This window comes from Anguilla rostrata, chromosome 13, assembly GCF_018555375.3.
Source record: "Anguilla rostrata isolate EN2019 chromosome 13, ASM1855537v3, whole genome shotgun sequence".
NCBI classification, from domain to species: Eukaryota; Metazoa; Chordata; class Actinopteri; order Anguilliformes; family Anguillidae; genus Anguilla; species Anguilla rostrata.
Window position 1 is genome coordinate 3,530,050 of NC_057945.1, and position 26,680 is coordinate 3,556,729.

General features: G+C 52.4%; 1 protein-coding gene across 1 annotated transcript in view; it reads right to left on the minus strand.

The window, feature by feature from the left end:
- LOC135238294 (R3H domain-containing protein 2) overlaps window positions 1-26,680 on the minus strand; it is an 88,089-nt gene that overhangs the window by 22,984 nt on the left and 38,425 nt on the right. Inside the window, exons 2-12 of the mRNA XM_064306075.1 lie at window positions 18,658-18,919; window positions 16,874-17,096; window positions 16,107-16,293; window positions 8,411-8,587; window positions 7,246-7,324; window positions 6,703-6,762; window positions 5,864-6,004; window positions 5,387-5,495; window positions 3,159-3,254; window positions 2,345-2,376; window positions 1,422-1,475 (exon numbers count right to left, since the gene is read on the minus strand). Of these exons, the coding sequence (XP_064162145.1) occupies window positions 1,422-1,475; window positions 2,345-2,376; window positions 3,159-3,254; window positions 5,387-5,495; window positions 5,864-6,004; window positions 6,703-6,762; window positions 7,246-7,324; window positions 8,411-8,587; window positions 16,107-16,293; window positions 16,874-17,032 (1,094 nt within the window). The 5' untranslated portion in view covers window positions 17,033-17,096; window positions 18,658-18,919. The remainder of the gene's footprint in view (window positions 1-1,421; window positions 1,476-2,344; window positions 2,377-3,158; window positions 3,255-5,386; window positions 5,496-5,863; window positions 6,005-6,702; window positions 6,763-7,245; window positions 7,325-8,410; window positions 8,588-16,106; window positions 16,294-16,873; window positions 17,097-18,657; window positions 18,920-26,680) is intronic.

Below are 26,680 nucleotides of genomic sequence, written 5' to 3' on the forward strand. Positions count from 1 at the left end.
AACCTCAAAAACACGACACGTCATCGAGTCCCTCCCAACAGCTCTGAGGACCAGCTTCAGATATGAGCAGACATTAGCTTCAGATATGGGCTGAGATCAGCTTCAGATATGGGCTGAGATCAGCTTCAGAAATGGGCAGAGATCAGCTTCAGATATGGGCAGAGATCAGCTTCAGATATGGGCAGAGATCAGCTTCACATATGGGCAGAGATCAGCTTCAGATATGGGCAGAGATCAGCTTCAGATATGGGCAGAGATCAGCTTCACATATGGGCAGAGGGGTCAGCTTCAGATATGAACAGAGATCAGCTTCAGATCTGGGCAGAGATCAGCTTCAGATATGGGCTGAGATCAGCTTCAGATCCCGCCAGGAAAACACAGAGAGAACAGGAGAGGGGAAACAGAAAAAAAACATATGAACCAGGAACTAAATTCCATTTTATTTCTTGACAGTGGTGAAGGCTAATAAATATTTCAGAGAAGCTATGATTAATGGATGAACTATATAAAGGTCTTTGCCGCTCTATTTGAAGTGGGTGGGGGGTGGAGGCGGTGGGGGTCGGGGGTCGTGAGCTTGTTAACGGACAAAAAAAGAAATAAATAAATGTGAAAATAGGTACCCTGCATGAGAATCACATGACATTCTCCCCTCCATCACCCTTTCGCCCCCCCCCCCCACATTCACCATTAGAGGGAATCTTTTTATAGAAGCGTTCTCTCGCTCTCTCTCACTCTGCACACACCAGTGAGGTTCAGCAGAGACTGAAGCAGGCGAATGTTTACTCCGGCTGACCCAATTACGCCTGAACGCAGGCCACAGGAAGCAGTGGGAGTGTCCTCGTCGGTCGGAAACGCAAACGCAGAGCATCTTAGGAGCATTTTGTCGAGCCCCGGGGCCACGCCCGGGGCCACGCCCGCGGTCCGGAGCGACTCTCCGACCGAAAGGAACGCGCATCCTTCCTCCAGAAGGGAGCGCACATCTGGAGGGATGAAGCGCACATGCACGCGCACAGACACGGAGGCGTGCACGGCCCCAGGGCGGAGGCCACGCGCTCGCGCGGAAGGAGAGGGGGATTCTGGTCGTTGTAGTCGTACGTGCATCATACAGGCTCTTGGGGAAGGCACCATGAGGTGCAGGCAAAAAACCAAAAAAAAAAAAAAAAAAGACTACAATAACAAACAAAAAAAATAGAAAACAAAGAAGAAGACTGGAAAATGCAATGCATCATCAGAGAAATGTGGCGGCGATGCAGAGGGGGGCGGAGTCTCTGAGGAGCACGAAAGCAGCCATGCACAGACGAGGAGGGGGAGGGGGGTGACACCCACAGCGCATTAGCCAACGGCAAGCAAGAGAAGAGCACAGGAGTCACCACCGGAGACGGGCATGGCAACAACACAGAGGACCCCCCCCCCGCCAGTACCTAAAGATCTGTCTCCTCTTTTGGGAGCTAGAGGAGTAGCCGTCGGTGGAAAGTCTGCGGGGGTCACATTGGGAGAGAAACGCCAGGGTTACTGTGCTGAAGGAGGAGGAGGAGGAGGAGGAAGAGGAGGAGAGGGAGAGGGAGGGGGAGGGCGGGGCAAAGCACCTCCCCCAACTTTGAGCAACACAACACCGTATGTACACTGCATGACTTCTTCCTTCCACACCCCAGCCCAGGAGAGCCCACTGCTGAGTCTGGACCCCCACTCCCCCCCCCAAATTAACAGCTTTTTAGGGTGCACTCATGCATACCTGCAACACGTCATACACTAAATCCTCTAAGGTGTGAGGTCACAAGTATGTAATTAGAATGTTCTTAACATTCTAATGCTGATGTCACAGTCACTACTGGTAACTGACAGCCATGGAGTTCTAGAACATTGACTTAAAATTTTGGGGAAAAAAAAACATTCCAAAAACCCTACTTTTCAAAGGGCGAAGAGCACGGGGGTGTTTTCTTTACTATTATTATACTTGAGTAAGTACAAAGTACACTGAACCAGCTTAATTCTGGGTGGGCTGAGATCTGATTGGCCTATCCTTTTACGGACATGCAGCTGGGCGGGGCTAAGTTCCTAACGCATTTCTGTTCCTGTTTTCCAAAACGTAAATCACCCGCAAATCAGCCACCGAAAAAGCCCATCCCCCACCCATCAAACCAGCGCTACAGCCAACAAAATGGATTTAAAAGTGTAGCTACAAAGCCCCGCTAGGGTTCGAATCCGTCTGTTGAGGACCAGAGGTGAGCATCTGGCTCTCTCTGGGCTGACAGCCTCAAACCTCCGGCTGAGCCCAGCACCTTCCCATCATGCCTTGCTGCTGCGGCGTCGCATTAAGAGTCTCGGTGGCGGCGCGGACACTCACCTGTTGTCGTTGATGTAGCCGTTCTGAGAGGACTGCAGAGACAGAAAAACAGGCTTGAGTTTGGGTGGGTTCTGCAAACGGCTCTACCCCATGGAGGACAATACAGGGACCCCCGATTCTATAGACTGACCAGATATTCAGCTCCTGCTCCAGCGCCCTCTCTCCTCCAGAACTACAGGAGGTTCCGGCTGGTGACAGGAGCTTCCTGTGCTATACTACAGTACAGAACTCACACTGCCCACAGTACTGTCCACGTGCCTTTGCTAACTGCTGAGAAGTTATTTCAAAATCTGAGTATTTCAGGCATCGACCTCAAGACAGAACTCAAGTAAGAATGTCACGATGACAGAGTTGAGTATCTGGTGAGTCTAGAGTCTCCTCAGAGCCACAAACTGACTAGCTTTTTTCCCCCAGTCCTACTAAGATTCCCATCCACCGCCACCTCTAGCCAATCAGGGATTGGTATCAAATTTCTTGAACAACATGGCAGCCAATGAAAGCAGAAAATTTTGAGAGCAGAATATTGAATGTATGTTACGTATGAAGAAATTCTGGCTCTAAGGTTGATAACTATGAAAAGTATTTCATCATTGATAACCCCAGAGACTGTGCATACACAAGCGCATACACACAGTGTTTCACCATTTGGGTTAAAGCTTTGAAGCAAACAGCTAAGATTCTAGAAGCCATGTGTGCGCACTGTGTTCCAGATCACGCAGAAGAGCAGACGTTTCTCCAGACACTGTGGGAGGAGCGTTAGCTGGAAACAGGGCGGGGTCAAGGCCGGTCCGGAAACGGCGGGTCACCCACGTACCTCGCGGGCGAAGATCCGGTCTCGAACCCGCTGGTACTCCTCCTCCCGCTCCTCGATGGACTTACTGCGCCGCCCGTCCTGCAGTGGCACGCGAATCTGCAGGGGGGGGCAGAGGGACAGGGGGACAGTCACTTTTGGGATGGGAGGGGTTCATCATCAACCATCCATCCCTCAAACAGACCTGGGTCAAAATGTTGATTTGAAATAGAAATTCCCGCAAATTGCAAACAATTAAACCAAAAAGGTGCATTTTGGGTAATACGCAGAACAAAGCGAACTGCGCTTTTGCACGATGGTACATTTTGATCAGGAGCAAGTGGAGGTTTCTTCATCACCCAGCAGCCATGATCCGTCAACGGGTGGCAGCCGGATAAAGAAAAAGACACTCGTTTTGTCCTGAATGTGTGCTTTCCCAGCATGCATCTGGGTGACCAGGAACTGCCGAGACTGGCCTCCAGGCAGAACCCGGGACTGAGAGTAGACTGGGAATAACTACTGACATTCAGGACATGTCAGAGCAGTTTCCTCTGAAATACACTACAGATAGCATAACACGGACAGAGTATGAAGGTGTTATACTGGGGCTGGAGACAGGCGCTAGGCTAACGGCTCGGCCAGCATGCCGCTCAGAGCCTGTTCGTGCACGCCTAGCCGGCTACGCTTTATATGAACTGTCATGCGTTCAGAATATAATTCAGAACGGCGTGCATGAGTGCAAAGGTGAGCCAGAGAGCAGAGACAACGCCAGTCTATCGACAGCAGGATTCATTACAGAAACCTGCAACATAACGTTAACCGCCACAGGGGGCGCAAGAGGGAGACTGCAGATCTGCAGCTTTAATGAGCAAATGGGTGGAGGGTATAATGCTAGCATAGCGCTTTAATGCTAAATGCTAAACCTATAACATCATAAGGAGCGGTGTTCGGGGTCTGTTGAAGTCTGTTGGAACAGGTTTGCAGTCTGCGCCACAATACTTCACCTTCTAACTCCATCCATCCATCCATCCATCCATCCTGCATTTAACTCCAAGTTGTTCTACTCTGGATACATCCAACGCATTAAGGACTCTGCTATTACATGGCATGGCATTACAGATATGAGAAGATAAAGGTGCTAGCTTGCAGTAATGAACGCGTGTGCCTAACTGCACTACACTGTCATATTTAGCGCTGAGAGGAGGGGTCTCAAACTCAGCCCCTGGACTGTTGCAGTGTCTGTAGGCTATCCGTGGGTTTCACCCTTAAGGGACAAAGCTAAGGCACTGATTGATTGGCTATAGATCCACACCTCATCTTCCCAGAGTCTACACTGGATGCTGACCAACAGAAAACTACAAAAACCTGCAGAGACTTCAGCCCCTCCAGGCCTGGAGTTAAACCTGCAGACACTGCAGCCCTCCAGGACTGGAGTTAAACCTGCAGGTACTGTGGCCCCCCAGGACTAGAGTTAAACCTGTAGACACAGTGCCCCCTCCAGGACTGGAGTTAAACCTGCAGACACTGTGGCCCTCCAGGACTGGAGTTAAACCTGCAGACACTGTGCCCCCTCCAGGACTGGAGTTAAACCTGCAGGTACTGTGGCCCTCCAGGACTAGAGTTAAACCTGTAGACACAGTGCCCCCTCCAGGACTGGAGTTAAACCTGCAGACACTGCGGCCCTCCAGGACTGGAGTTAAACCGGCAGACACAGCGCCGCCTCCAGGACTGGAGTTAAACCTGCAGACACTGCGGCCCTCCAGGACTGGAGTTAAACCTGCAGACACTGGGGCCCTTCAGGACTGGAGTTAAATCTGCAGAGACTACACCCCCTTCAGGATGGAAGTCTCAGATCCTCGGTTTAAGATCATACTGCCATCTGCACAAGACTCTTGAGGTGTTGGAGTTTCCTGAATTTTCAGGCCTGTAGGGGGCACTCTTGACCAGTTGCTTGTGCTACTCATTAAACATTCCTGAGAACGTATTGCATGAGCAAGGTGTCTTTGTCCAGTTACCAATGTGGCTGTCCAAACCACGCCCCCTTCAGCTGATTGGCCATGTAAGACCTTACATTCATAACCCGTATGAAACTCAGACACCACCTCCACAGTCTCCACTTCAGGCACTCCAATCAGGAGTTTAATCCAGCGGTACAGTGGTTGGCGGCTCAGATGGCTTGAACTATCGATTGCCCAGACGCTCACCCTCCTGTGTGAAGCGCTCGAGTCGTGTGAACAGCACGCTGCTCCTACCTGGTTGTCATCCTTGTCCATGCTGGCATCGTCCCTCTTCAGGATGAACTTCTTCTGGAAATCCATGTTCCGCTCGTCCTTGATGTGCTCGGAGAACCTCTGCTCCGGGCTGCGGGGAGGAGCATGTGTCAAGACAACAGTCCATTGGCTCATGGGTACTGGTACAGGTAGGGGCGACATAGCTCAGGAGGTAAGACCGATTTTCTGGCAGTCGGAGGGTTGCCGGTTCAAACCCCGCCCTGGGCATGTCGAAGTGTCCTTGAGCAAGACACCTACACCCTAACCCCTAACTGCTCTGGTGAATGTGAGGCATCAATTGTAAAGCGCTTTGGATAAAAGCGCTATATAAATGCAGTCCATTTACCATTTACCATTTACTGCCTCTGTCCTAGCCTGCCCTCCCATTGGCTCATGGTTACTGCCTCTGTCCTAGCCTGCCCTCCCATTGGCTCACGGTTAGAGTGTGTTTGCGCTCACATGCGAGTGTTGCCAGTCTTGTTGATGATGACGGCCTTGCCCGTCTGGTCCACGTTGTGGTCCATGCCGAAGTAGGCAGCCACACGGTGCAGCAGCATGCGATGGTACGAGGTCATCTGAGGAAACTTCTTATACTGGTTACTGTAGAGAGAGAGAGAGAGCAAATAACCCCTTATACAGGCACAGAGAGACCATTTAACCCCTTATACTGGCACACAGAGAGAGACCATTTAACCCCTTATTTATCTGCTTTCACCACCACTACTGTGGCTGAATAATATAAAAATGCTGAAATAATCTTCTGTGTTAACCATCTCTCTGTTTGGCATCATTGTAACACAAATATGTAATGCACTTGTAAGTACAATATGCATTAAAAAAAAATCCCCCCACAATTCTGCGTCCATTAGGTATTTCCTTATGTAATCACCGTGTCTACTTAAGATGTCATTTGTAAATAAGGCCCGGGCTGCTCGTCAAAGAGCCTTCAGAAATGGAAACTGAAATGGATCACCGAGACCGCGATAGGAAGACTCGCTCGGACGCCAGGGTGAAGAACAGGAGCCAGGAAAAAGAGAGAGAGGGAGCGCAGGATTCCCCGTCAGACGAGTGCGCCAGCGTAACGGAGAGGACCGCCGGGGTCCAGCGGCGGGCCGCGGAGTCCCTCGGGGTAACGCGACCCAGCATGCAAAGCGTGAACGCTCCCGTCGGACGCGCGCGCGGCTACTACAGCGGCCTATAAATACCCAGGCGGACACCAGGAGGTAAAATCGGAGTGGTGTGTGTGTGCGTGCGTAGTGTGTGTTCCAGGGAGAGGGGTAGCACGGAATCTGCCTCACTTGTCATCGTTGATGAACTCCAGGATATCCTGTTCCAGTTTGAGCAGCATCATTCGATCCCTGTTGGACAGAGAGAGGGAAAGAGAGAGAGAGAGAGGGAGAGAGAGAGTAAGAATCAAAGCACGTTTTATTTTTAATTACTGCTGTTATTTGTAACTCCTGATTTGGCAACACCGTGTATGTCATGCCAATAAAGCACCTTGAAATTGAAAACTTGAAAACTGAGAGGGAGAGAGAGAGCGAGAGAGGTAGGGAGAGAGTGAGAGAGGGAGAGGGGGAGCAAGAGAGGGAGAGGGGGAGAGAGAGATGAGAGGGAGAGACAGAGGGAGGGAGAGAGAGAGATGAGAGGGAGAGACAGAGGGAGAGAGAGAGAGCGAGAGAGGTAGACAGAGAGGTGGAGGGGGAGAGAGAGGGAGAGACAAAGGGCTTTCACCAAGATCAAAGAGTAGCGGCAGAGCGCCCTGCTCTGTTTCTGCATGTGGGCGTGGCTGTGGGAGTGGCTGTCGCTCTGTTCTGATTGGGCGGCCCGTGTGGGGGCAGTACCTGGGGTTGTTTTTCAGTGTGTTGACCAAGAACTCGTGCACGTCGATACCAGTGGAGTCAGTGTATTCCTGACTGGAGTCTGAGAGGGAGAAGCACATGATTACACACTCACCTCCTGAGGACCACAGATTACAGTAAACTTCACCCGGCCGGCCCCTCCCCTCCCCTCCCCTCCCCCCTACCGTCTCTAGGGTGTGAAGCGGCAGCTGATTTTAAGGTGTTAACAGAAAGCAGCAGACCCCGCTGCTCTACAGGACTGGGGCTGGAAGGGCACTACAGCTATAAGAGCTGCTGCTACACATTACTGTGCACAGTGTTCAGCAGGAGGAGCAGTGTTGAGCAGGAGGTGTGCAGTGTTGAGCAGGAGGAGCAGTGCTGAGCAGGAGGTGTGCAGTGTTGAGTAGGATGAGCAGTGCTGAGCAGGAGGTGTGCAGTGTTGAGCAGGTGTGCAGTGTTGAGCAGGAGGAGCAGTGTTCAGCAGGAGGTGCATGCAGTGTTGAGCAGGAGGAGCAGTGTTGAGCAGGAAGAGCAGTGTTGAGCAGTAGAAGCAGTGTTGAGCAGGTGTGTAGTGTTGAGCAGGAGGTGTGCAGTGTTGAGCAGGAGGAGCAGTGTTGAGCAGGAGGAGCAGTGTGGAGCAGGTGTGTAGTGTTGAGCAGGTGGTGTGCAGTGTTGAGCAGGAGGAGCAGTGTTGAGCAGGAGGTGTGCAGTGTTGAGCAGGAGGTGTGCAGTGTTGAGCAGGAGGAGCAGTGTTGAGCAGGAGGAGCAGTGTGAGCAGGGTGTGCAGTGTTGAGCAGGAGGAGCAGTGTGGAGCAGGAGCCACAGTGTTGAGCAGGAGGAGCAGTGTGGAGCAGGAGGAGCAGTGTGGAGCAGGAGGTGTGCCGTGTTGAGCAGGCGCATCAGTGTGGACCAAACGGAATAAAAATACTGCCGTAGAGCTCAGAACACTAACACTCACACTGTTCAGGTAACTGTGCTTCTTTTAACTGCAGCTATTTATTCAAAATGCACTTAACCAGGAGTGTTAGAGAAAAATGCTAACCTGGCTAAACGCACAAACACAGAGTCACACACACACACACACACACACGGACCCCCGCGCACGTGCAGTGACGCAGACGTTAGGGGCCGCGCCCTGCGGGCCACGCCCGGCAGGAAGGCCATTTACCGCGAGAGAGCATCTTCCGCGGGGTCTTCTCCTTGCTCTTCTCCTTCTCCTCGTTCTCGCCCTCCTCTTTGGAGGACTTCTCCTCCTCCTTGTCCGAGGGACAGCTGACGTGCAGCTGGATGATGTCCTGAGAGGGGGGGGGAGGGGGTGGTGGTGAAAGTCCTTCCTTTCCATTGGCTTATAACAAAAAGAACCTCCAGCACTACCAAACTCACACCTGCTAACAGCTTCTCTTTCGTTTGCACACAGAATGGCTCTAAGGACAAACGACAGGTAAATGAAATTGGCCATAAGAAAAGAAAAAAGATATTAATAGTAAGGAGAGGTGGCTGGAGTGGACCAGGACCGGCCTGAACGCATGGATTTGTTTAAGCAGTGTTTGTGAAAGACATTCCTGGGGGTAGAAGAACATTCCCACGCAGTAGCGTACAGCAGAGGAACGATTTAAACAGTCTCCGTAAACCTGCTCTTCATGAATCTGACGTAACACAAGACTGTTATCTAGAACCTTCTTCTCTCTGGTCGTAAAGAGAAACACCTCAAAATGGAAGGGGAGGAGCTGAGGCTACGGACTAAGACAAAGCCGATACTTCTGGTATGATTTTAAAGAATTCATCCATCATCAAAGAGGTCCATCTTTCAAAGCACTGGTGACGGTGCTTGTGCCCCAGGGACAAAAAATGAACGAATTAGCGAATTGCTAACGAGTGTGGAACAGGTTACACGGTATCGTTATGGACACGACTCACTGTGCACATAAAGAGAAGTGTTTTGCGTTTGTTTGCGATCTTCCTGAGAAATTTCAGGGGGCAGATGAAACTGGTTGCACTGGTGTCCCACGGAATGAGGCCTAAGATTTGGAGAGCTAACGCTGTCAGATCAAACAAATGTTCAAATAAGAAGAGGACTGAGGTTCGTTTTGAAGGAAGCCACCATTTTAACAGCTAACATACTGCTTGCCACACAATTATGCATTTTATACCAATTTTAACATTTCTAGAATTCCTTAGGGCCTTTTCGGGACAGAGAAACATAATTTTACTCAATTTAAGTCATTTAGTCAGTAGTCCAGGCACAATTTAAGCCTGGTACATTAAGGTTGTCTAAAAGCGGGATTTAGACCCTGACAGGAGGGAAAAGCGAGTTCACTGCAGTCGTGCCTGAGTGACCCGGGAGAAGGCTTCTCATTGGCTCACCGGTGCCTGATTAGCGCTAATCTGCTACATAAATCTGAATGTTCATTCGGTTTCGCCAGATGGACAGGCGGTTAATCCCAATCATGATGAAACCCATCTAATTCTGTCTTCCTGTGAGCCGCAATGGCTGCCGTAATACACGGAAGGGTCTGGTGAATACCTGTGTGTGCAGAGCTGTGATTGGTGGAAGGTTCTGGTGAATACCTGTGTGTGCAGAGCTGTGATTGGTGGAAGGTTCTGGTGAATACCTGTGTGTGCGGAGGTGATTGGTGGAAGGTTCTGGTGAATACCTGTGTTGCGGAGCTGTGATTGGTGGAAGGTTCTGGTGAATACCTGTGTGTGGAGGTGTGATTGGTGGAAGGTTCTGGTGAATACCTGTGTTGTGGCAGAGTGTGATTGGTGGAAGGTTCTGGTGAATACCGTGTGTGTTGGAGAGTCTGTGATTGGTCAGTGAGAAGGTTCTGGTGAATACCTGTGTGTGCAGAGGTGTGATTGGTGGAAGGTTCTGGTGAATACCTGTGTGCGGAGCAGTGATTGGTGGAAGGTTCTGGTGAATACCTGTGTGTGGGGGTGTGATTGGTGGAAGGTTCTGGTGAATACCTGTGTGTGTGGAGGTGTGATTGGTGGAAGGTTCTGGTGAGTACCTGTGTGTGCAGAGCTGTGATTGGTGGAAGGTTCTGGTGAATACCTGTGTGTGCAGAGCTGTGATTGGTGGAAGGTTCTGGTGAATACCTGTGTGTGCAGAGGTGTGATTGGTGGAAGGTTCTGGTGAATACCTGTGTGCGGAGGTGTGATTGGTGGAAGGTTCTGGTGAATACCTGTGTGTGCAGAGCTGTGATTGGTGGAAGGTTCTGGTGAATACCTGTGTGTGCGGGGATGTGATTGGCTGAAGGTTCTGGTGAGTACCTGTGTGTGCAGAGCTGTGATTGGCTGAAGGTTCTGGTGAATACCTGTGTTCAGGGGTGTGATTGGCTGAAGGTTCTGGTGAGTACCTGTGTGTGCGGGGATGTGATTGGTTGAAGGTTTTGGTGAGTACCTGTGTGTTCAGGGGTGTGATTGGCTGAAGGTTCTGGTGAATACCTGTGTGTGGGGGTGTGATTGGTGGAAGGTTCTGGTGAGTACCTGTGTGTGCGGAGGTGTGATTGGTGGAAGGTTCTGGTGAGTACCTGTGTGTGCAGAGCTGTGATTGGTGGAAGGTTCTGGTGAGTACCTGTGTGTGCGGAGGTGTGATTGGTGAAAGGTTCTGGTGAATACCTGTGTGTGCAGGGGTGTGATTGGTGGAAGGTTCTGGTGAATACCTGTGTGTGCGGGTGTGATTGGTGGAAGGTTCTGGTGAGTACCTGTGTGTGCAGGGTGTGATTGGTGGAAGGTTCTGGTGAGTACCTGTGTGTGCAGAGTGTGATTGGCTGAAGGTTCTGGTGAATACCTGTGTTCAGGGGTGTGACTGGTGGAAGGTTCTGGTGAGTACCTGTGTGTGCAGAGCTGTGATTGGCTGAAGGTTCTGGTGAGTACCTGTGTGTTCAGGGGTGTGATTGGCTGAAGGTTCTGGTGAGTACCTGTGTGTGCGGAGCTGTGATTGGAGGAAGGTTCTGGTGAATACCATGTGTGTGCGCGGATGTGATTGGCTGATGGTTCTGGTGAGTACCTGTGTGTGGGGATGTGATTGGCTGATGGTTCTGGTGAGTACCTGTGTGTGCGGGGGTGTGATTGGCTGAAGGTTCTGGTGAGTACCTGTGTGTGGGGCTGTGTTGCGAAGGTTCTGGTGAGTACTGTGTGTGGGATGTGATGCTGAAGGTCTGGGAGTACTTTGTTGGTGACGAGGGTATGGGAGTTCTGGATCCTGTGTGCGGAGGCGGTTCTGTGACCGCAGAACTGCGAAGGTCCTAATACCTTTAGGAGCTCTTCACTTCTACTTTCAGGAGAGCGGATTGTGGCAGCCCACACCCTCCGTGCGCGGACCTCTCGACAAAGACCCGAGGGGATTCAGACACGGCCTGAGACCGGCAGCCCACCCTCCTGCCGGACCTCCAAACACACGAGGGGGATTCAGACATGAGACCGGCTGTCCTACAGTGTGTGACTGCAAACGCCCCAAAAAAGACACTCTAAGAGAGACGCTGCGAGAGCAAAGCATTGTGGTACGTACCCTCTTATCCAAAGAGCCAATGCTTCCTCCGTGCGCTTGGCAATAACAAAGCAGTGACCTTTAGTTTTATGACGCATCATCTCTCTGCGCTGGCTAAGACACACACAGGGCTAACACACACACGCGCGCAGGCTAACGTGAGCAGGGTGGAGACGCGATGAAGAGCGGGGGGGGGTAGAGCTACACTCCATCCTCACAAACACAGACCCATAGGACACCCCTCACCCCAAAAGAGCAGGGGGGGGTTTCAAAGGACATATGACATATATATCATTTGCCTATAATTCACAAAAATAAGCCGCTTATTGTCGGGCGCAATATGCACGTGACGCTCCCTCTAAACTGGCCTGCGCGTTATTCTCCACGAGCGGGCAGTAGAATAGAGGACATCGGTGAACTTTAATACTAGGTTACTACATCTGGGGCCTCATTTACAAAACGTATTTTAGATCAACTGTGTGGCGCGTGCGTACAAAATCACGTCAAAGTAGTGCTTTAAAAAAATTTCAACATGACTCGATTTGACCGTGGAAACGGTTGTGGCTCTACGTCAGGTCTTCACTTGACTTACGTACGCAAGTTCATTTTATAAATGAGCCCCCTGCAGTTTCTATAGCCTAATGCGCAAATGAATAAAGCACTTTCACGTGGATGTAATTTGCCACACATCGGCCTTTATTAATCATCGGGAAATGATTGTTTACAGGAAATCCCTGTTTATGTCTTCACACAAAAACTATTCAAATGGCTAATACCTGTAGCCTAAAACAACATAAATTACTTACTCTGTTTAGTTTGTTTAACTTCTTTCATCATCCAATTTTATCAAAATCTTCAGAAAAGAAAGGAAACACAGCCTGCCATGGGAACATTATTTAGCCTAAATTGTTAGCTGACCAGATCTGTTGAACGAAGTGAAAAAAGAGACTGGCTCGCGAGGCTAGCTGACCAGTAACGTTAGGTGTCAATAGAGCTGAAAGTATCACCGGAGGTTATTGGCAAGGAAAACCAGACGATCCACTTGCCCTGGGTCCAGGGCAGAACGTTTTTTGTTGACAGAGGAAGTAACGTTAGCACAAGAAATGAACTTTGCGTGCATGAACATGATTCGCCGCATGAAATTAAAGCCTGCATGTTAGCTTTGCGTGCATGAACATGATTCGCCGCATGAAATTAAAGCCTGCATGTTAGCTTTGCGTGCATGAACATGATTCGCCGCATGAAATTAAAGCCTGCATGTTAGCTTTGCGTGCATGAACATGATTCGCCGCATGAAATTAATGTTAATTACAATACGCGGGATCCAAAACGAATATTCGAATGGTCAAATTTAGGTTCGAACTTTAAAAAAAAAAAGAAAGATTTTCTAATTGTTTTCGAACTTCGAATATTTTTTGACAGCCCTACACGCCATCCTCACGAACGCGCTCGGTGATGCCCAGAGCGCTTTCCCCGTTAAAGCCGGGCGGAAGACACAGAGCTCCGCTGGGGAAGACCAGAGACCGGCGTGGAGGTCACCGGGTCGCCATGGTTACAGCTGCTTCGGCATTTAGTTTGCCTGTTAGTTTGCAGCCAGTTAGAGATTCTGTACTCCAATCAGAAGCATTCTGCCTGTGGATGTACGAAAAATAGGACGAGGATCTAGTGAATCCAGCCCAACCCTTCCCAGTGTCTCGGGCCAGGTTAGGGAGCGTACTGCCCGGTTATTTTAAAACAGGTTAGTGAGAGGCGTGTCAGCACTCAAACGTGCCGCCGTGCCGACGGAGACCCAACGGCGGGTCGACATGCTCGTTTCTGCGCGGCGAATAAAGTTTTCCTTCTCCAGTAATCACGTCAGACGGGCTTTATTCCCGTCTTCCGTTTGCCGCGGCCGATACGTGAAAGAATCGCGCAGGAGCCCGTCAGGGCCCCCGCGGCCTGCAGTTCAGCAGCGGGCCTGCAGGGGTCCCCGGGGGCGCTCTCAGATCGGAAACCATTAACAGCAACAGCGCAACACGTGCAGACTCGTGACTAATCACACAATTATGGACTAATTACGTGTTCATCAGCGCAAAGCAATAAAATGACACGGCTCCTGACACAATAGCCTAGCGGGGCAACGCGTGCTGACGGATTTAATTTATACTGCACATCATGTTACTTCAATTTAGGCCACAGGACAAGAGATTAGAATAGACTGGCATTCCAAGCTGAAGAGCGCCGGTTCTATAAAATGATAACTGCGGTATTTGGCGAGCGTCTTTTCAGAAGGCGGTTGGAAAGATTTGGCGGCTCGGTCCATCAGCCGCTGCTCCTGAACGTGTGAGAATGTCTCCGTGTTCTTTCCCTAAAGTGGTCCATTTACAGAAGTCAGCAAAAAGACGCCATTCTGTTCCCGCAGTCTGTCGTACGCTGCTGACGAACTGAACCAATCCCCGGGACTGAGGGCTCGGAAAGGCAAACCCAGCAGGCTAACAGTTTCCATCAGGCACCCGCTCTGCTGTGATTGTATCCAATATAACATAGGCTGACCACAGCTAGCAACATCATTAGACCAACTTTACTCAGCCACTATGCACCATTAATCTGAATCCTATGATACTGGCACGGTAGCATTGGTTATGAGAGCGGTGAGGACAATAATGACAATAAGACGATAACATCAGTGAACACAACAATAACAAACACAACGCTAACATTAGCAGCGCTAACTACAGGGACAATAACAGAGACATAACGTTAACATTAGCAATGCTAACTACAGGGAAAATAACAAAGACATAACATTGGAATTAGCAATGCCAACTGCGGGAAGAATACTAGAATAATGCTAACATTAGCAACAATAACTGCAGGATCAATAACAGATATCATGCTAACACTACCAACACTAACTACAGGAACAATAACAGAAATGATGCCAACATTAGCCACGCTAACTACATGGACATCAACAGATATAGCACTATCATTAGCAATGCTAACTGCAGGAACAATAACAGACATCGCGCTAACATTAGCAATGCTAACTGCAGGAACAATAATAATAAAACATGCAGAGAACAAATGACTCTCCCCACCTTATCCCCCTCATCCAACCCCAAACCCAAACCACACGCTTTGATCCTACAGCAGGTTGCGATGACATACAGTCTGCAGAACGGAGAACAGAGCTTAATGAGGGAAATGCACTCAGGAACCAAAGCGGTTTGCATCTCTCCAAACCCACATCGGTCAGCTTAACCTGACATATTCCGCTACCTGCTTGTCACCTATAAATATTTTCAAAGTAATAGCCTGGATGTGCTTGAGCCCTTTGAATAGCAGGTTTTTTGGAATAATTTTTTCAACATTCTAAGTAAGTGAATTCCATTGCTTTTAGTCACCAGCAGCGACTGTGACATCAGCATTAGAATGTTCAGTCCAGAACATTCTAATCGCATATTTATGACCATACACTGCAAAGGGCTCCTTTAATTCTGAGTCTAGGATTCATATTTCTCACTCAATTCTCCATCTTAATCCTGCATTTTCATCAAGCCAAGTAACGAATAGGAAAAAAAACAACATAAGGTACAGCTCACAAAAAAAAAAAATTGTGAAAACGCGTGTGTCGTGTCCAACAGGCTTAGTAGCTTTGTACGATCGCAAACGAACCGTTACTGTGACACGGATAGCGACGTTTCATCCGCGAAGTGACTCACTGCGGCTTTAATTAATGACGCTATGCCAATGTTTTGATGGGTAATCCGCAGGATAACGGCGGGATTTTCTGTAATAAATCGGCGCGCGTATAAGCGACGTTTCCCCAGAGGGGATTTGGAGGGGGGTTAGCGAGCGCGGCGCTGCAGAAACCGAGCGGCGTTCGGCTCCGTGCGGCGTTCAGGCTGCTGAGCACCGCCGCGGGAAGGAGAGGGAGCGCGTGCAGGGTGCGCTCGCGTAGCGCGGCGACGGGCCGGGCGTTTTGGGAAAGGGCGCCTGACACGCTCGGCGTCTCGGCCAACCGGAGCCCGAGCGGCTGTTCGGGAGAACAAGGTCAGCCCGGTGGAGAGGCTTCGCACGCTCTTCTGCAGGGAGGGCTGACCCAGATACATACTGGGGATGTGTGTGTGTGTGTGTACAGCAACAGAGAGGGAGGGAGGGATAGAGAGAGAGGTGGGGAAGAGAGAGAGAGAGGGGTAGAGAGAGAGAGAGAGAGAGAGGCGGGGAAGAGAGGGAGGGGCAGAGAGAGAGAGAGGTGGGGAAGAGACAGCAGAGATCAAGAGTGAAAGAGAGAGGGACAGACACAGCTGAGGGAGTGGGATGGAGAGAGAAAACGTGAGAGGGAGAGTGAGAGAGAGAGAGGGATAGATATAGACTGCAGGATCCTATTAACACAAGCCCAAGCCCAAAAATACCCACAGAATGCGGTAAGGCGGTAATCTGTAAGTAAGCGCACTTGAGCTGCGTGCTCCCTCGGGCCCGCTAAGCCTGCTGGGAGGAGGCGAGGATGAGGAAGAGGAAGAGCGGGCATTTCTCACCTTGGTCCGTTTCCTGCCGTGCCCGTGGTTCTGGCTCCGCCGCTGAGAGAGGGATGCGGAGAGAGGGCAAAGGAGAGAGGGGGAGAGAGAGAATGGGGGGAAAAGAGTGAAAGAGAGGAGAGAGGGAGACAAAAAGGGAAAGAGAACAGGAAACAGTCAGGTCCAGCACAGCCAAGGAAAGCAGACCTTCCTGTGCAGTCTTTAACTGCCATAATGGAACAAACAAATCCATTAACGAACCAATCAATCAATCAACCAATGACAACAACCCAGGGATCCTGTGAGGCTCAAATCTGGCCTGGCATAGTGATGCAATGCATTGTTCCTATTGAATGAGTGAATGAGGGACTGAATGTATGAGTGAATGAGGAATCAATCAGAGAGTGAATGAATGAATGAATTAGTTAATAATCTCCTTGGATAGCATTTAGACTTTAAATAGTGATTCTGAACTTTGAATAGTGAAATAGAGAAAAGATTTTAAATGGTGTTGAGTTTGCTTGGTGACTGGTGATGAGCAATGATGGGAGAGAATGATGGGGAGTGAGCAAGCAGCGAGGAAGGTGAGTGAGTGAGTGAGAGAGAGGGTGAGAGAGCGAGCGAGCGGCGGGCGCCGGGGCACCTGGGAGTCCTGCGTGGCGCTCTCCTCTGCCTCCATGCCCTCCGCGGTGCCCTCCCGGCTGGGCGGCTGCAGGGCGGCTTTGCCTCGGCTGGCCGCCGGCTCGGTCAGAGCTCCGCTCTCGCCCTCCTTCAGGACGTCCGGCCCGCCGCTCAGCGACATGGACTCAGCCCAGGGGGAGGGCGGGGCAGGGCTGGGGGGCGGGGTCACAGCCCAGATAAACCTCCTGTGAGGGGCCAGAGAGAGAGGGGGGGAGCTGAAGACTCATCAGCTGAGCCTCATGCATATTCATGAGGGGGGCGTGTCCAGGTTCAGCACTATGACCCTGTAATGCAGCACCAGAAACTCCAGCTCCCCACGGGTTACCTACGCTACCTACGAGTTCCCCCAAAAACCCAGGCTGCAGAGTCTGGCCCTGGTCCTGGAGAGACAGAGGGTCTGCTGGGGTCCCCAGCCCTGGTCCTGGAGAGCCACAGGGTCTGCTGGGATCCCCAGCCCTGGTCCTGGAGAGTCACAGGGTCTGCTGGGGTCCCCAGCCCTGGTCCTGGAGAGCCGTAGGCTGTTCTGCATTTTGACTGTATGAAGCTCCCTGATTGTAAGGTGAGTGCAAAAGAGCAGCACACCTGTTGCTCTGGACCCCAGGGCCTGTAGAACCACCATCTTACATGCAGGACCCATCTGCTGCACTTCACTGCTTAATTAGCTACAGCACATGCCGCATTTCAAAAGCCTAACTGAGAGAGGAAACAACAATATGTGCACACACTGCGGCCCTCCAGGACTGGAGTTAAACCTGCAGACACTGCAGCCCTCCAGGACTGGAGTTAAACCTGCAGACACTGCGGCCCTCCAGGACTGGAGTTAAACCTGCAGACACTGCGGCCCTCCAGGACTGGAGTTAAACTGCAGACACTGCGGCCTCAGGACTGGTTAAACCTGCAGACACTGCGGCCCTCCAGGACTGGAGTTAAACCTGCAGACACTGCGGCCCTCCAGGACTGGAGTTAAACCTGCAGACACTGCGGTCAGGCGAGCCCCCACGGCCCAGCTGGAGTTAAACCTGCAGACACTGCGGCCCTCCAGGACTGGAGTTAAACCTGCAGACACTGCGGCCCTCCAGGACTGGAGTTAAACCTGCAGACACTGCGGCCCTCCAGGACTGGAGTTAAACCTGCAGACACTGCGGCCCTCCAGGACTGGAGTTAAACCTGCAGACACTGCGGCCCTCCAGGACTGGAGTTAAACCTGCAGACACTGCGGCCCTCCAGGACTGGAGTTAAACCTGCAGACGCTGCGGCCCTCCAGGACTGGATTTAAACCTGCAGATGTAGTGCCCCCCTGCAGGACTGGAGTTAAACCTGCAGACACTGGCCATCCAGGACTGGAGTTAAACCTGCAGACATGGGCCCTCTAGGACTGGAGTTAAACCTGCAGATGTAGCGCCCCCTTCAGGACTGGAGTTAAACCTGCAGACACTGCGGCCCTCCAGGACTGGAGTTAAACCTCAGACACGGCCCTCCAGGGTGAGTTAAACCTCAGCACTGCGCCTCCAGGACTGAGTTAAACCTGCAGACAGCGCCCAGACTGGATTAAACCTTGACCTGCAGAGACCACATCCCCTCCAGGACTGGATTAAAACCTGCAGATGCAGCGCCCCCTTCAGGACTGGAGTTAAACCTGCAGACACAGCGCCCCCTCCAGGACTGGAGTTAAACCTGCAGACACTGCGCCCCCTGGCGCTGGTTAAGGTGGAATGAATAAATCCGGAGAAGGGCGGGGCGGCGTACCTGTGGCTGAAATTAGGAGCGCAGTGCCAGTTCCCTGGGCGGGACGGGAGCAGAGGAGGGTCCTACAGTGGGCGGCTGGGTCGGGCGGCAAGGCGAGGGCATTCCATAGCAGGCACGAGCACCGAGGGTGGGGGGGGGGGGGGGCAAGGGGGGGGGCAGAAGCAGGGGGGTGGGGGGAGGGGGCGGGGAGGTCGCCGGGGGAAACGCTCAAGCTCCGCCCCTCACTCCTCCGACATGGCGCGGGATCCGTCAGGGGGAGCTCCTGCATCAGGACACATCATCACACATCAGCATCACACCTTATTATTATTATTATTTTTTATTATCTGCAGAAAACAAAATCCCCAAAAGCCCTGAAGGCCTGCGGAGGGAACCCCTGTCCGGGTCAGCCTGCAAAATGACATCACCGTTGCAACACTCTATTCCAAAAAGAAACACACATTCGCACGTTTCCTTCATCAAAAACACTTTCATTATCTTTTCCTAGCCTCCCCATTAAAGAACATTGAACAGTATTTATTCTTAAACAGTACGTGACTTCCTCTTGGGCACGGGCGTGTCCGTATCACCTGATATGTATCGGTTACTCGGTGTGTAATCACGTATCAGGACGTAGAGTACAGGAAGTTCTCACATGCACAGCCTTCTGCAGCGCGTTATGATGCCACGCCTTCCCATGATGCACCCAAAATAAAACCTTTCACATTTTTTTAAAAACTCACAAACATGGCTCCATGCTGCAGCTGGGACGGAACAGCGTCAGCTCAGAGACCGATTCAATGTAAACCGGAAAAGGTCCTCAAAAGCTTCATGAATTAAGTGCTACACCGTAATGGATAATGTACAATGTGGACCCTCTGTACAGACAAACACAAGTGTGCACACACGCACGCACACACACACACACACACACACGCATGCACGCACGCACGTGCACACACACACACAGATCTGGGTCAGATCAACCACTCCAACCAGGACCATCAAAAAGTGTGTGACACTCTCTCTTTCAGATCATCCACTCAAAATACTTCAGATCTTCAGACACCAGTAAAACTTCCGCCATTTTAAAATAAACGTCTATTTATGGCGCATTCTGCGTGACTGAACGCTTTTGCTTTGTGACCGCTGAGAATCCCGCTCAGCATCCCCCAGGACCTGCCGGAATCTGGAGCGCGTCGAGCGGACACCCGATCCAAGACTACCGCACGCGCGCTTCCCCGGTGAGCCGCTAACCAGACCTCGCACGCCGCCGCGGCGGCCAGCCACCCTTCCCGAGGACGGGGGGGGGGGGGGGGGGGGCGTCCCGCACTCCTTGTGCCGTTCGGGGAGAGGGGATTGTGTAACGGTCCCATTTGTCGCGGGTGCGGGCCGGCCCAGCCGAAAACCCGCTCCGGGGACGCACGCGGGGACGAGGATCCGGAGACCGTGCCGATTACAGATCGCCAAGACCGCCTCCCGCTGTCTCCGGGAGAAAACGACCCGCGCGAAAGACGCAGCGTTTACCGCTTACAAACGGCTTCATGCAGGAGAAGACAGACCGACAACGGCAATGAAAGCTCGCGTGGGTTTCAGGAAGAGGAGAGAAGACAAACGGCAATGAAAGAGTGAAGGAGGGTCATTAAAGAAGAGTACAAACGGCTATGAAGAGTAAGGAGTGGTTATGTAGGAAAGAGAGAGAGAAGACAAACGGCTAATGAAAGAGTGAAGGAGGTGGGTTATGTAGGAAAGAGAAAGAGAAGACAAACGGCTAATGAAAGAGTGAAGGCGGTGGGTAAAGGGTCATGTGAGGCTGCAGTAATGTGAGGAGAGGAGGGTGAGGCATTGGGAGACTGCAGAGCTGCAGGACAGAGCTGGGATTCCCAGTGTGGGGGAGACCTGAGAACAGCACGTCACTGCACTGCATCAGAGACCAGCGCGCCCACACACAGACCGCCCCCACCCACACACAGACCGCACCCACACACAGACCGCACACACACACACACAGACCGCACACACACACACACAGACCGCACACACACAAGCACACTGCCCCCACACACACACAGACCGCACCCACACACACACCGCACCCACACACAGACCGCACACACACACAGACCGCACACCCACACACACCGCACCCACACACAGACCGCACACACACACAGACCGCACACACACACAGACCGCACACACACACAGCACCCACCACACAAGACCGCACCCACACAACCACGCACCCACACACAGACCGCACACACACACAGACCGCACCACACACACAGCACCACACACACAGACCGCACACACACACACCGCACCCACACACAGACCGCACCACACACAGACCGCACACACACACACACACAGCACCCACACACACACCGCACCCACACACAGACCGCACACACCACACACAGACCGCACCACACACACACACACACAGCACCCACACACAGACCGCACACACACACAGCGCCCACACACAGACCGCACACACACACAGACCGCACACACACACAGACCGCACCCACACACAGCACACTGCACCCACACACAGACCGCACACACACACAGACCGCACACACACACAGACCGACCCACACACACACAGACCGCACCACACACACAGCACCGCACACACACACAGACCGCACCACACACAGACCGCACCACACACAGCACACGCACACACACACAGACCGCACACACACACACCGCACCCCACACACAGACCGCACACACACACAGCCCGCACCCACACACAGACCGCACACACACACAGCACACTGCACCCACACACAGACCGCACACACACACAGGCCGCACCCACACACAGCACACTGCACCCACACACAGACCGCACCCACACACAGCACACTGCACCCACACACAGACCGCACACACACACACAGCCACGCACCCACACACAGCACCGCACACCCAACACACGCACACACAACACACACCATACACGCACCACACACAAAACAGCACCACACACACACACAAGCACACCCACACACACACACCCACACACACACACACACACACACACACACAGTACACGCCGCAAATACACACACACACGCACTCACACCGCCCACACACACAGAGCGCACACACACACAACACGCCCACACATAGAGCGCACACAGCAAATACACACACACACACACCGCCCACACACACACTGAGCGCACACCGCAAATACACACACACACACACACAGCACGCCCACACACACACACACACACACACACACCGCCCCCACACACACACACAGGTTGTTGCTGATCGATGAGGGGATGGCGATTTTGAGAGTGTTCCTGTCTCAGGGGATCAGCGGGGTTTGGCTTTATTGCTGATCATTCTCTGGCGCAGTTAGCTGTGAGTTAGCTCCCCAGGGCCGGGGGAACACACACGGACAGGATGGACGGAACGGACGCACGGACGGGCACAGGGACGCACGGACGGGCACAAGGATGGACGGACAGACAAGAGGAGGGATGGATGGACGGGCACAGGGACGGATGGCCACAGGGACGCACAGACACAGGGACGGACGGACAGACGGGCACAGGGGCACACGGACAAATGGACGGACGGACACACACACAGACAAGGTAGCCCAGCAGGCAGAAAGAGCCATAGCAGGAACAACAGCAAAGAGCGGGCGAGGGGGGGTAAGAGAAAAGGGGGAGGAGGAAAAGGGAGAGACAGCAGTGTCGACAAGTTGAATGAGTGTGAATGAGAAGCTCATGAATGAGACTGCAGGGCACAGGGCTCCTCTCTCTCTCGCTTCCTCTTTTACCTTCTCTCTCTCACCCTTTCTCTCTCTCTTCCTCACCTTCTCTGCCCCCCTCTCTTTCCCTCTCTCTCCCCTCTCCTGTTCCCTCTCTATTTCACAGGCACACAATCTCTCTCTACCTCGCTCACCCTCTCTCACCTTTTCTCTCTCTACCTCACTCACCCGCTCTCTCTTCCTCTCGCCTGCTCTCTCACTACCTCACTCACCCTCTCTTCCTTACTCACCCTCTCTCTCTCTCCCTCTCTCACCTTCTCTCTCCCTCCTCTCCTGTTCCCTCTCTATTTCACAGGCACACTGTGTTGCCAAGGAGACAGCAACGTCATTCTCAGCTGTTGCCATCTGCGTCGCGAGTGGGGGGGGGGGGGGGAGAGGAGAGAGGAGAGAGGCAGCAGCAGAGAGGGGGGAGAGGGGGCGGGGGTGGGCAGGGGTTAGAGAGAGGGATGATATTAAAAATAAATACGCAGACTGCAGAGAGCTGGGGGGGGGGGGGGAACTGAATGGAGACTGCAAAGTAAGTGATAAAAAAGTAAATAAATAAAAAAAGAACACTCCCCCAGTCCCAGAGCAGAGAGAGAGGCACCCGGCCCGGTCTGGGGCCCAGAGGAGCATCTGACCAACAGCTGACAGGGCTCAAGCACTGCCTGTTCTCTCCGTGTTCAGCCCTGTCTGATCTCACCGTGTGCAGCACTGCCTGTTCTCACTGTGTTCAGTGCTGTCTGTTCTCACTGTGTTCAGCCCTGTCTGTTCTCACTGTGTTCAGTGTGGTCTGTTCTCACTGTGTTCAGCGCTGTCTGTTCTCACCGTGTTCAGTGTGGTCTGTTCACAGTGCGTTCAGTGCTGTCTGTTCTCACCGTGTTTAGCGCTGTCTGTTCTCACCGTGTTCAGCGCTGTCTGTTCTCACTGTGTTCAGCACTGTCTGTTCTCACTGTGTTCAGTGTGGTCTGTTCTCACCGTGTTCAGTGCTGTCTGTTCTCACTGTGTTCAGTGCTGTCTGTTCTCAGTGTGTTCAGCACTGTCTGTTCTCTCCGTGTTCAGTGTGGTCTGTTCTCAGTGTGTTCAGTGCTGTCTGTCCTCACTGTGTTCAGTGTGGTCTGTTCTCACTGTGTTCAGCGCTGTCTGTTCTCACTGTGTTCAGCGCTGTCTGTTCTCACTGTGTTCAGTGCTGTCTGTTCTCACTGTGTTCAGTGCTGTCTGTTCTCACTGTGTTCAGCGCTGTCTGTTCTCACTGTGTTCAGTGCTGTCTGTTCTCACTGTGTTCAGTGCTGTCTGTTCTCACTGTGTTCAGTGTGGTCTGTTCTCACTGTGTTCAGTGTGGTCTGTTCTCACTGTGTTCAGTGCTGTCTGTTCTCACCGTGTTCAGCGCTGTCTGTTCTCACCGTGTTCAGCGCTGTCTGTTCTCACTGTGTTCAGCACTGTCTGTTCTCACTGTGTTCAGTGTGGTCTGTTCTCACCGCGTTCAGTGCTGTCTGTTCTCACTGTGTTCAGTGCTGTCTGTTCTCAGTGTGTTCAGCACTGTCTGTTCTCTCCGTGTTCAGTGTGGTCTGTTCTCAGTGTGTTCAGTGCTGTCTGTCCTCACTGTGTTCAGTGCTGTCTGTTCTCACTGTGTTCAGTGCTGTCTGTTCTCACTGTGTTCAGTGTGGTCTGTTCTCAGTGTGTTCAGCACTGTGTGTTCTCCGTGTTCAGTGTGGTCTGTTCTCAGTGTGTTCAGTGCTGTCTGTCCTCACTGTGTTCAGTGTGGTCTGTTCGCACTGTGTTCAGTGCTGTCTGTTCTCACTGTGTTCAGTGTGGTCTGTTCTCACTGTGTTCAGTGTGGTCTGTTCTCACCGTGTTCAGTGTGGTCTGTTCTCACCATGTGCAGTGCTGTCTGTTCTCAGTGTGTTCAGTGCTGTCTGGTCTCACCGTGTTCAGCACTGTCTGTTCTCACCGTGTTCAGTGTTGTCTGTTCTCACCGTGTTCAGTGCTGTCTGTTCTCACCGTGTTTAGCGCTGTCTGGTCTCACCGTGTTCAGCACTGTCTGTTCTCACCGTGTTCAGTGTTGTCTGTTCTCACCGTGTTCAGTGCTGTCTGTTCTCACCGTGTTTAGCGCTGCCTGTTCTCAGTGTGTTCAGTGCTGTCTGTCCTCACTGTGTTCAGTGTGTTCAGTGTGGTCTGTTCTCACTGTGTTCAGTGTGGTCTGTTCTCACTGTGTTCAGTGCTGTCTGTTCTCACTGTGTTCAGTGCTGCCTGTCCTCACTGTGTTCAGTGTGGTCTGTTCTCAGTGTGTTCAGTGCTGTCTGTTCTCACTGTGTTCAGTGTGGTCTGTTCTCAGTGTGTTCAGCACTGTCTGTTCTCTCCGTGTTCAGTGTGGTCTGTTCTCAGTGTGTTCAGTGCTGTCTGTCCTCACTGTGTTCAGTGCTGTCTGTTCTCACTGTGTTCAGTGCTGCCTGTCCTCACTGTGTTCAGTGCTGTCTGTTCTCAGTGTGTTCAGTGCTGTCTGTTCTCACTGTGTTCAGTGCTGCCTGTCCTCACTGTGTTCAGTGCTGTCTGTCCTCACTGTGTTCAGTGCTGTCTGTTCTCACTGTGTTCAGTGCTGCCTGTCCTCACTGTGTTCAGTGCTGTCTGTCCTCACTGTGTTCAGTGCTGTCTGTTCTCAGTGTGTTCAGTGCTGCCTGTCCTCACTGTGTTCAGTGCTGTCTGTTCTCACTGTGTTCAGTGTGTTCAGTGTGGTCTGTTCTCACTGTGTTCAGTGCTGTCTGTTCTCACTGTGTTCAGTGCTGCCTGTCCTCACTGTGTTCAGTGTGGTCTGTTCTCAGTGTGTTCAGTGTGGTCTGTTCTCACTGTGTTCAGTGTGGTCTGTTCTCACTGTGTTCAGTGTGGTCTGTTCTCACTGTGTTCAGTGTGGTCTGTTCTCACCGTGTTCAGTGTGGTCTGTTCTCACCGTGTTCAGTGTGGTCTGTTCTCACCGTGTTCAGTGTGGTCTGTTCTCACCGTGTTCAGTGTGGTCTGTTCTCACCATGTGCAGTGCTGTCTGTTCTCACCGTGTTCAGTGTTGTCTGTTCTCACTGTGTTCAGTGCTGTCTGTTCTCACCGTGTGCAGCACTGTCTGTTCTCACTGTGTTCAGCGCTGTCTGTTCTCACTGTGTTCAGCACTGTCTGTTCTCGCTGTGTTCAGTGCTCTCTCTCACGCACACCCATGCTCAGCGCAGTCTGTGCTCTTTATGTTCACACTCAGAGCCTTTGGGGAAACGCGTGTGTCAGAACTCTGACAGATCAGGAGCGAACGCCTCCAGCCCAGGAGAGACGCAGGGACGCTGCGGGAGAGAGCAGGGAGGGTCACACAGGCCCCCGCCAGCCGCAGTCCGTTCCCCGGGCAACCCCGGGTGGGGTGCGGGGGGGGGGGGGCAGTTATCCCAGGCAGTCGTTTGAGGGGCCACCCTGCTGGCATGGGGGTCTGTATACAGACAGCACGCACGCTCTCGGGGAAAACGCTTCACGACCGCGACCGAAACTGAACCACGGCGAGCGGAGCGGAGGGGACCGCACACAGGAGCTGAATGGCGGGAAGGTGAATGAGAGCTGGGGGGGGGGGGGGTGTTTATCTGAATGGAGACGCAGCACAGAGAGACCGCACCAGAGCAGCTCTCCCCCATTCACACCAACAGCATCACCAGCCCCATGTACCCGAGTGTGTGTGTGTGTGAGAGAGAGTGTGTGTGAGAGAGTGTGTGTGTGTGTGTGAGAGAGTGTGTGTGAGTGTGTGTGTGTGTGTGTGTGTGTGTGAATGTGTACACACACACCACACACACACACACACACTCGCACACATGCACATGCACACACACACTTACACACACTCTCTCACAGACACACACACACACTCACACTGTCTCTCTCTCACACACACACACACACACACACACACTCTCTCACAGACACACACACACACACTCTCACACACACGCAGGGACAGGGTGAAGACGCGGTGACGCTGCGGAAGCGAGGGAAGGAGCAGGAGAGAGAGAGAGAGAGAGAGAGAGAGAAAGTGGGACAGGAGCGGAGGACGGGGGGGATGAGTCAGAGCTCTCCCACAGGAAGCGGTGGGCTGAGGACCGCGTGGGGGAGGATGGCGTCAGCAGACCTGCCAGCTCCTGAGGAGACGACGTGTTGCAGGGAGGGGATCCTCACAGAAAGGGGGAGGGGGGGGGGCGGGGGAGAAGAGAGAGAAAGAGAAGGGGGGGGGGGGGGGAG